At 40.0% G+C, this 11292-nt stretch overlaps 1 protein-coding gene across 3 annotated transcripts in view; it reads left to right on the top strand.

The window, feature by feature from the left end:
* The first annotated feature begins 2758 nt into the window (after window positions 1-2758).
* Window positions 2759-11292, top strand: part of LOC124149536 (epidermal growth factor receptor-like) — a 250368-nt gene continuing 241834 nt past the window's right edge. For all 3 annotated transcript variants that reach the window (XM_046521206.2, XM_046521204.2, XM_046521203.2), the window contains exon 1: window positions 2759-2987. In XM_046521206.2, coding sequence (XP_046377162.1) covers window positions 2894-2987 — 94 coding nt within the window. In that variant the 5' untranslated portion in view covers window positions 2759-2893. The remainder of the gene's footprint in view (window positions 2988-11292) is intronic.

Genomic DNA, 11292 nt, shown 5'->3' with positions numbered 1-11292 from the left:
GGGACACCAAGAAGGGAATGAAATAGTATCCCGTAAAATAGGGACACAAGAAAGGAATGAAAATAGTATCCCGTAAAATTGGGACACCAAGAAGGGAATGAAAATAGTATCAAGTAAAATAGGGACACCAAGGAGGGAATGAAAATAGTATCAAGTAAAATAGGGACACCAAGAAGGGAATGAAAATAGTATCCCGTAAAATTGGGACACCAAGAAGGGAATGAAATAGTATCCCGTAAAATAGGGACACAAGAAAGGAATGAAAATAGTATCCCGTAAAATAGGGACATCAAGGAGGGAATGAAAATAGTATCAAGTAAAATAGGGACACCAAGGAGGGAATGAAAATAGTATCAAGTAAAATAGGGACACCAAGAAGGGAATGAAAATAGTATCTTGTAAAATAGGGACACCAAGAAGGGAATGAAAATAGTATCTTGTAAAATAGGGACACCAAGAAGGGAATGAAAATAGTATCCCGTAAAATTGGGACACCAAGAAGGGAATGAAATAGTATCCCGTAAAATAGGGACACAAGAAAGGAATGAAAATAGTATCAAGTAAAACAGGGACACCAAGAAGGGAATGAAAATAGTATCAAGTAAAATAGGGCCACCAAGAAGGGAATAATTAATAGTATCCCGTAAAATAGGGACACCAAGAAGGGAATGAAAATAGTATCCCGTAAAATAGGGACACCAAGAAGGGAATGAAAATAGTATCAAGTAAAATAGGGACACCAAGAAGGGAATGAAAATAGTATCTTGTAAAATAGGGACACCAAGAAGGGAATGAAAATAGTATCAAGTAAAATAGGGACACCAAGAAGGGAATGAAAATAGTATCCCGTAAAATAGGGACACCAAGAAGGGAATGAAACAAGGGACATATTGCAGTGAATGAATATTTTGCCCCTCAAACTAGGGACACATTGCAGTGAATGAACATTTTGCCCCTCAAACTAGGGACATGGAGCAGTGAATGAATATTTTGCCCCTCAAACTAGGGACATATTGCAGTGAATGAACATTTTGCCCCTCAAACTAGTGACGTGGAGCAGTGAATGAACATTTTACCGCTCAAACTAGGGACATAGTGCAGTGAATGAACATTTTGCCCCTCAAACTAGGGACATAGTGCAGTGAATGAACATTTTGCCGCTCGAACTATGGACGTGGAGCAGTGAAAAAAACATTTTGCCCCTCAAACTAGGGACATATTGCAGTGAATGAACATTTTGCCGCTCAAACTAGGGACGTGGAGCAGTGAATGAACATTTTGTCGCTCAAACTAGGGACAGTGCAGTAAATGAACATTTTGCCCCTCAAACTAGGGACGTGGAGCAGTGAATGAACTTTTTGCCGCTCAAACTAGGGACATAGTGCAGTGAATGAATATTTTGCCCCTCAAACTAGGGACGTGGAGCAGCGGAAAAAAAAGTGTGCCCCTCAAATTAGAAGTGAGGTGAAATGGGGTTTAACGTCGCGTCCAAGATTATTGCACTTATATTGCGACGTGCATGCACGTGTGTTTGTGCCAGTTTACAGTGCTAGCCCACTGAGATACCCATGGCGCAGTTTAACATGAATACCCCACTCAGACACAGTATACTGACTTCGAGCCGACCAGTCCTTAATGCCGATCACCAGACAGGGTAACAAGTACCATCTTTTAACGTCTTTTGGTATGACGCGGCCGGGGATCGAACCGTCGATACTCCGCACACGCTCCCTATCCACTAGACCACGGAGGTGATCCCCAAATTAGATACGTGGTGCGGTGAATGAAAGCTGTATTAATCCAGCTAGAGTGGGCGACTATGCATCCCACTCGCGGCCATGCATTAGACTGCTGTGGCGTTCATGCATCAGATATCAGCGACCGTGCATCCAAAACTAGCGATTATGCATCAAGCACTAACGGTCGTGTATCACACACTTGCGACCATGCAACAAACACAAACGATCGTGTATCGTGACGTTCGTCACCTGCTGATGTTTAAGGATTTGGAAACTTATCCCAGCAACTTCGCGTTATTTTTTGTGCTCTCTATCTCTCTCGAAAGTAACAGGTTCCTTGAATCAGATGCACTCAGTCTCAGAAGGCTACGTGAAAGCTATATAGGACTTCACCTGTAGCCCAGACAACCTTCCATCTTATCTCACAAATGCTGCGCACATCACATTACATAAATACACATTTCAGTTTGATCATTTCAGACAATATATATATGTGTGTGTGTGTGTGTGTGTGTGTGTGTGTGTGTGTGTAACTAGCATTTATTTTTATAGGATAGGACCTTCCTGTCTAAATACATGGGTTTTATTACATAACCACACATTTTCTTTTCATCGATTTAGACTATATTCAGACAATGTGTGTGTGTGTGTATGTGGGTGTGTATATATATATATATATATGTGTGTGTGTGTGTGTGTGTGTGTGTGTGTGTGTGTGTGTGTGTTATTAAAAACAAATCCCAAAATGTTTCATAACGTATGTGATGAATGTAATTCTCCAGTGAGTTCCCATGCTGACCCTCGTGTTGTACAAGCTATGGCAGCACTATCGTCAGTGGAACCTTTCACGCCGACCACTGGGTCTCCCGCAAACACACGCGTGTTGTGGTGTAAATAGAAGTACGCTCGGTTCTCTAGCGTAGTCCAACTTGGCTAATTCTCAGCGTGCACGTGTTTGTTTACATGGCGGGGGACTGAGCGCGCGCCAATCATTTACTCACTCGTGACGTATATCCGGTGAGTTCGGCATTAGTCGGCAAGAGGCGAAAAGCCTAACTCACAGTGCGAAGTGCTGTGAAGGCCTAGTGGAGTATAACTCGTACAACGATGAAGTTAAAGTGAAAAAGTTGGACTAACTCTTCGTGGAGTAAACGATGGCTCGCCAGATAATTTCCGCGCTCAAGATCCTATATTATTGTGCTTTTTTTGGAGTTACCGTGGGTCTCATGGACTTAGCTAATGAACAAGGTAAGGTAGGCCAGTGTTTTGTTTACCTAGCCAATATATAGGCTAGGCAATGCTCGCTCAAAGTAACGCAATAACTCGGGTAGTTGTTTGTCGCGTCTTCTAAAGGTTGAGATAACATATAACACACCCAAATGTGAAACGACAGTGAAATATTACAACTTTGTGTCAGAAATTGTTGTGATTATAAACTTTTGGGACAACTAGCGACAGGCCGGGGGTGAAATACCTGTCATATCGCACTGGTTTATAACCGTGTATATTGCTGAGCGCTTCATGTCAATTGCACAAAGTGTCTATATCAGTCACAGTTTAAGCGTTTAATTGCAATCAGGAATCATATGCAAACTGATTATCGGTTGTTTACCGGTAACCATCAACACATTAAATAATTCTGATTGTCACACCTTTGCCGTCGCTCGGAATGATACACGCGCGTGCCTTGCTGCGCCTGTGGGTTGGGTAGGTTATTGAGGTGTACCCTGAATAAAGCCCGGATGTTGTCGGGCCTATAAATTTACGTGTTTATTTCAGACTATCACTCTATGACCGGAGCCAATGCAATAGATTTTACGCACCAGTCTTGCATTACGAACCCCCCCCCCCCCCCCCCCCCCCTTTCTCCATTTTGTCCATATGCAATTTGTGATTAAGAGCTCACCCTGTATATGTGGTCATGAATCTCAACTTGATTACATTTTGTTTGGACAGATTTTTAATTTTTTTTAAAAATAATACATCTTCATGATTGATGGTTTCTTTGGGGGTGGTTGGGGGGTGGGGTATTTTGGTTTAAAATAGAAAAATCTCATTAATGATATTGACACTCAACACAAGCATGCCCTGTACTTTTGTAAAATGACATTTGGTAGATAAACAAAGTTAGTAAAAAGGGAAGTATGGTTCTCATTGAGTCATATATGTACTCTGACAAGTTTCATTTGTATCATCAGAGAGAGGGGAGAATCCCTGATGATATGAATGAAACATGTCGGTAAAAGTATTCTGCAGTGTTTGTTTGAAATTTTAAATATATTGTACTCTCAAATCATAAGTACTTATGAAATTATATATAGATATGTGTGTATGTGTAATTGTGTCACTTTTATTCATTGTGCAAGTGCATATCATTTTCAATCATTAACACAATAATCACTGAGTATAGAAATTCTACCTGTCAATATTTGGCACAAACTTGTCCTCAAGGCAGACTCTCACAATTATGGAGCTATTTTGGTTGCACAGTGTGCAAATATGGGATTGATTGATTTAATAGAGGAAAAAATTAATAATTTACAGCCACTACATGTTTTGATTAACAATAGATGAAATTATATGTAGTAATTCATGTTTTACACTGGCATTGGGAGGTCATTCTCAGAAACCAGTTGTTGATATATCAGTCAGATTGTGGTATTGCAATCAAAATGTATTTATTCATTTATTAAGGTTCTGTGAACCTTGTTCCCAAAAAGACTTCCCTTGACTCCTTTGTTAGTAATGAGATAAAGTCAGTGATGTGATGGTGATGGTGATTGAGGATGGGGGTAGTTGTTCATATCAGGAAGCGCTGCTCTACCTAATGAAAACTGCGTTAACAAAAATGAACTCAAGATTTCCATGAAATAACAGAATACATACCAAAGAACTGGAGGTGTTTAAGGATTTATCTAGGATTCTAAAACTATTTGCTCTTGCCAGTTAAATTGTTTTTTGTTATTTTATTTTGTTCTGATTTGGGATATTTTATAGTTCTTATATTCTTAATTTCGGAGGTATTTTAACTTTGCATTGAATACAAAATTAAGCATTAAAGCTTTTTTCTGTATAATGCCCCTATTATCAGTGAAATACAACTTACCTTGAAAGTATTCCCATTGGTTATACATGTAACTATCTTAACAGGAATTGGGAAGTTTTTTATTCAATTTTTTAATTTGGACTGACTTTTGCTGCAGACTGGGGGCTTAATATCTGCTTTTGAGCATGTCTAGATAAAGCCCTGGATGTTGCCATTGTAATATTTGTGTGTATGACATTGGGAACCGTGACATGTACTGTGAAGATGGCAGATGATGTCAAGTAGCACCACATCACTTTGGCTGCTTGTGGCACCTGGTATGTACATGAAGTACATTGGTCTGTGAGACAAGTTCCTTAACCTATGTAGCTTCCCTTGAAGCACAACTAGGTGGAGTTGGGGTGTAACGCCACTGGTGTCATCTTCACGGCCTCATTGTCTCTTATCCATGGTGACATAATAGTGGACTTGAATGTACACTTTCTCAACATCAAATTCAATTCTATTTAGTAAAAAAGGAGCACTTACATCTACTTTGCCATGTTAATCTTAGTATTCATACCACTTGACTGCTTGTGTAGAGAACAGTGGCATTTGGTATTCATACCACTTGACTGCTTGTGTAGAGAACAGTGGCATTTGGTATTCATACCACTTGACTGCTTGTGTAGAGAACAGTGGCATTTGGTATTCATACCACTTGACTGCTTGTGTAGAGAACATTGGCATTTGGTATTCATACCACTTGACTGCTTGTGTAGAGAACAGTGGCATTTGGTATTCATACCACTTGACTGCTTATGTAGAGAACAGTTGCCATTTGGTATTCATACCACTTGACTGCTTGTGTAGAGAACAGCGGCATTTGGTATTCATACCACTTGACTGCTTGTGTAGAGAACAGTTGCCATTTGGTATTCATACCACTTGACTGCTTGTGTAGAGAACAGTGGCATTTGGTATTCATACCACTTGACTGCTTGTGTAGAGAACAGTGGCATTTGGTATTCATACCACTTGACTGCTTGTGTAGAGAACAGGGGCATTTGGTATTCATACCACTTGACTGCTTGTGTAGAGAACAGTGGCATGAAGATCATACTTGGTTGCTACTCTGCACCAGTCTCATACACATATGTACAGCGATGGAAGAATAATACACTGTATTTATCAGAAATACAACTAAATGTTTCTCATTTAGGGAAACTAGAATTGAAATGTCTGATCATTTGCTAGGATAGACAGTCCACAGGCACAGGTAGCGGCATGTGAACTGTGGAAGATTGTTCTTGGTATAAAACACAGTGTGTAACTCTCTACATCATTACAGTTGCCAAACTCACTTCTCCTGTCTCTTGTTACATTATTTTGAAGAGCAAATTAATACCTCACTCGCTTTATAAGCAAGGCCTAAATATCATATGTCGTGGGAAGGATCATATTTGGCCAGTCATGGGAAGGATAAAATTTGTCCTATATCATGTGATGGATCAGATTTGGCCTGTCATGGGAAGGATCAGATTTGGCCTGTCATAGGAAGAATCAGATTTGTCCTATATCATGTGATGGATCAGATTTGGCCTGTCATGGGAAGGATCATATTTGGCCAGTCATGGGAAGGATCAAATTTGTCCTATATCATGTGATGGATCAGATTTGGCCTGTCATGGGAAGGATCAGATTTGGCCTGTCATAGGAAGAATCAGATTTGGCCTGTCATAGGAAGAATCAGATTTGTCCTATATCATGTGATGGATCAGATTTGGCCTGTCATGGGAAGGATCAGATTTGGCCTGTCATGGGAAGGATCAGATTTGGCCTGTCATGGGAAGAATCAGATTTGGCCTGTCATGGGAAGGATCAAATTTGTCCTGTATCATGTGATGGATCAGATTTGGCCTGTCATGGGAAGGATCAGATTTGGCCTGTCATAGGAAGAATCAGATTTGGCCTGTCATAGGAAGAATCAGATTTGGCCTGTCATAGAAAGGATCAGATTTGGCCTGTTATAGGAAGGATCAGATTTGCCCTGTCATAGGAAGAATCAGATTTGGCCTGTCATAGGAAGAATCAGATTTGGCCTGTCATAGGGAGAATCAGATTTGGCCTGTCATAGGAAGAATCAGATTTGCCCTGGCATAGGAAGAATCAGATTTGGCCTGTCATAGGAAGGATCAGATTTGCCCTGGCATAGGAAGAATCAGATTTGGCCTGTCATAGGAAGGATCAGATTTGCCCTGGCATAGGAAGGATCGGATTTGACCTGGCATAGGAAGGATCGGATTTGACCTGTCATGGGAAGGATCAGATTTGACCTGTCATAGGAAGGATCAGATTTGACCCGGCATAGGAAAGACCAGATTTCTCTTATATTATGTGATGGATCAGATTTGACTTGGCAAAGGAAGGATCAAATTTGACCTGGCATAGGAAGGATCAGATTTGACCTGTCATAGGAAAGATCAGATTTCTCTTATATCATGTGATGGATCAGATTTGACTTGGCAAAGGAAGGATCAAATTTGACCTGGCATAGGAATGATCGGATTTGCCCTGTCATGTGAAGGAACAGATTTGACCTGTCGTGGGAAGGATCAGTTTTGCCTGTCTTGGGAAGGATCAGATTTGACCATGGTCAAGATGAACAAAATGAACAAAATCTGAGGAATGAAAAATGAGGAATGAATGGAAATATGATATATATCATGTTTGATATCTGTCGAAATTCATGGTCATTCAAGCATTAACTATAATGAAATTGATTTTTTAAAGTTTCTTAAAGTATAAACTACAAAATTTGAACATGAATGTTTGAAAATGAATATATCATAATCCAATGCCAGGTCAGACCTTTACCCATCAGTCATCAATTACGTCCAAGGATCGTCAAAGCATAAGGCAACTCCATTCTCCAGAGTTCTTAGAAATACAGAAGGGTATCAAATAATGTTGTACAATTTTAGTACCATGATCTTTTGATAGGTTTGTAAAGAAATCTGATGTTGGTCCTTATGATATTGAGTAAATAGTTAAATAACAATGGGAATGTTGTATGTGCTGTTGTTCACTACATAAAGTGTGCTACCCCCACCTGTCTACCTGGTCCCATTCAAATCACCAATAAGAAAACACATTTCTAAAAGGTTTCTTTTAATTTTCTTCTAGAAAAATATTTGGAGCCAGGTAATAGGTGAGTGTTGTTTGTGTGGGCAGTGAGGCAGATAGAGTCGACCAGCCCCTTGTCTGTGTACTTCCTGTCAGCTGGCTGACACCTGGTGAACTGTGCTCGCTCGATAATGTACCTGCAACAATAGACACCAGACTAGCTCAACATAATTCAATCATTCTGTTAAAAATGGGATCAAACAACTTGTTGGAGTTCTAACGTGGATTCATAGGTTGCTATTGTTTTAGCTGACTAATGATCGTCAATTTATGTTTCTGAGCTAATTGTCTGTAATTTTAGTCATTGATTAAGAAGCTGTGTTCATGGTGGGAAGTTGTTTTCTAAGTACAGTTTAAGAAACAAATGAACTTGTCAATGTGTGTGATAACTGGTGCTGATGTTAGGCAAGTTCCATCTATGGTTACAAACACATCCTTAAATAATTTTCTTTAATGTCAAAAATACATTTTACTCCTATTTTCTTTTTAATACATGTATGAATTTTGATTCTTAAAATGTGTCCTGGACCTGAATGAGAGTGTTTGTGACAGACTGATTGCTTACACATTGTGGTGGAGTTCTAAGTTATCAAATATATTTACCCTTGTGATGTGACATCAGTGCCATAGCATTATTGTCTTGTTGTGTATTGTGACAGATACGTCATTCATTTCAGAATGTGGCAGACAGAGGTTAGAGATGTTGAATATCAGATGTCAATCACCACACAGTACCGACAACATTCATATTGCCATTTCAGACTCCTATGTTATCTCAAATGCAATACTTGTTCAGAATTCTTTGCCTGAAATGTCAGCATATTGATGGTGTCATTGTTTCATTCGTTCTTTCTGAAAATGCCTGTGAGTCCATAAATGTTGTGTGAAATGAGGAAGGTTTTTCTCCTGCCACTCATTCATAAATAATATCAACAATCTCAAACAAAATCTATAACGCCCATTTTAGTTGAGGACATACACAAATATTAGGAAATACTGATAACTACAATTAGAAATTGTTCTTGCCCAATGAGTTTCATCTTGTCAACATGGTCAAGATGTAGAAAACTATATCCAGGCTTATCAAATACCTGATGTGGCAGACATTAGCATGTTGGTCTAAAATGTATGAATAGTTTAAATTATAATGATACATCTTTTTGTTTTTGTATCCAAAATATTGTGGAAAGTTTGCATATCCTGAACCATAGGTGGTTGGTAATTGCATGTAGGTAATTTCCTTGTAGGGCCTGTGAGAATGCATTTGTTAAACAGATGGTTGCTATGTTGGAGAGTGTGGCTATAGTTGAGTAATGTTGTAGGTTAGTGGTTGTTGGAGGGGGAATGTTGTCCTTCTGCCTGCCACCCAGCCAGCCACCTGTCTACAGCTACTGCTATAGCCCCACCAACATGATGCAGAAGGACATCAAATAACTACCACACATTCTTCAAACCACAAATTAACTACAGACCAAATATGGCCCTCAATATTTGAGGCATACTGTCAAACAGTCTGCCAGCAAGTTTGCTGTGATACAAGGATATTCAGCCTGCAGTATCTACATGGACGATGACACTCATGGAGGGACAAAGAAAGGGATCTCCTCCACGTTTTACCCTCACAGTAATCACCTGAAATGTGAACCACAGGTGTTACGTACACCAATGTGAATGAATTCTGGGTTTCAGGTGTCAAGACACCATTGTCACAGAAAGATGCCTATACATAACCACACTCCTCAAGCTTAAAAAAGAAGTGTTTACTATTCACATAAATTCCTCTTTCTGTAGAAACTGTGTTGTCTATATACATTGTGGCAGTGTCCCCTGTATACATTGTGTCAGTGGTGTGGTAAATACTGTGTCCTATGTATACATTGTGTCAGTGTCCCCTGTATACATTGTGTCAGTGGTGTGGTAGATACTGTGTCCCCAGTATACATTGTGTCAGTGGTGTGGTAGATACTGTGTCCCCTGTATACATTGTGTCAGTGGTGTGGTAAATACTGTGTCCTATGTATACATTGTGGCAGTGTCCCCTGTATACAATGTGTCAGTGGTGTGGTAGATACTGTGTCCTATGTATACAATGTGTCAGTGTCCCCTGTATACATTGTGTCAGTGGTGTGGTAGATACTGTGTCCCCAGTATACATTGTGTCAGTGTCCCCTGTATACATTGTGTCAGTGGTGTGGTAGATACTGTGTCCTTTGTATACATTGTGTCAGTGTCCCATGTATACATTGTGTCAGTGGTGTGGTAAATACTGTGTCCTATGTATACATTGTGTCAGTGTCCCCTGTATACATTGTGTCAGTGGTGTGGTAGATACTGTGTCCTCTGTATACATTGTGTCAGTGTCCCCTGTATACATTGTGTCAGTGGTGTGGTAGATACTGTGTCCTCTGTATACATTGTGGCAGTATCCCCTGTATACATTGTGTCAGTGTCCCCTGTATACATTGTGTCAGTGGTGTGGTAAATACTGTGTCCTCTGTATACATTGTGTCAGTGTCCCCTGTATACATTGTGTCAGTGGTGTGGTAGATACTGTGTCCTCTGTATACATTGTGTCAGTGTCCCCTGTATACATTGTGTCAGTGGTGTGGTAGATACTGTGTCCCCAGTATACATTGTGTCAGTGGTGTGGTAAATACTGTGTCCTCTGTATAAATTGTGTCAGTGGTGTGGTAGATACTGTGTCCTCTGTATACATTGTGTCAGTGGTGTGGTAGATACTGTGTCCTCAGTATACATTGTGTCAGTGGTGTGGTAGATACTGTGTCCTCTGTATACATTGTGTCAGTGTTGTGGTAGATACTGTGTCCTTTGTATACATTGTGTCAGTGTTGTGGTAGATACTGTGTCCTCTGTATACATTGTGTCAGTGTCCCCTGTATACATTGTGTCAGTGGTGTGGTAAATACTGTGTCCTCTGTATACATTGTGTCAGTGTCCCCTGTATACATTGTGTCAGTGGTGTGGTAGATACTGTGTCCTTTGTATACATTGTGTCAGTGTTGTGGTAGATACTGTGACCTCTAAACATTGTGTCAGTGGTGTGGTAAATACTGTGACCTCTGTATACATTGTGTCAGTGGTGTGGTAGATACTTTGTCCTCAGTATACATTGTGTTAGTGGTGTGGTAGATATTGTGTCCTCTGTATACATTGTGTCAGTGGTGTGGTAGATACTATGTACTCTATATGAGGATGAAGGGAGTGTCAGTGTCCTGGTTACTTGTCGTCAGTAGAGGTCATCCTTTGCAGGTAAAATGCCCTTGACCAAAACACATTTCCTGTCAAGAAGGAAATTTTTCTGTGTTATCTTGCAGCCATTGT

This window comes from Haliotis rufescens, unplaced genomic scaffold, assembly GCF_023055435.1.
Source record: "Haliotis rufescens isolate VD_foot unplaced genomic scaffold, xgHalRufe1.0.p SCAF_4, whole genome shotgun sequence".
Lineage (NCBI taxonomy): Eukaryota > Metazoa > Mollusca > Gastropoda > Lepetellida > Haliotidae > Haliotis > Haliotis rufescens.
Note: the sequence above shows the minus strand (reverse complement) of the source record. Positions and strands in the feature narration are given on the sequence as shown.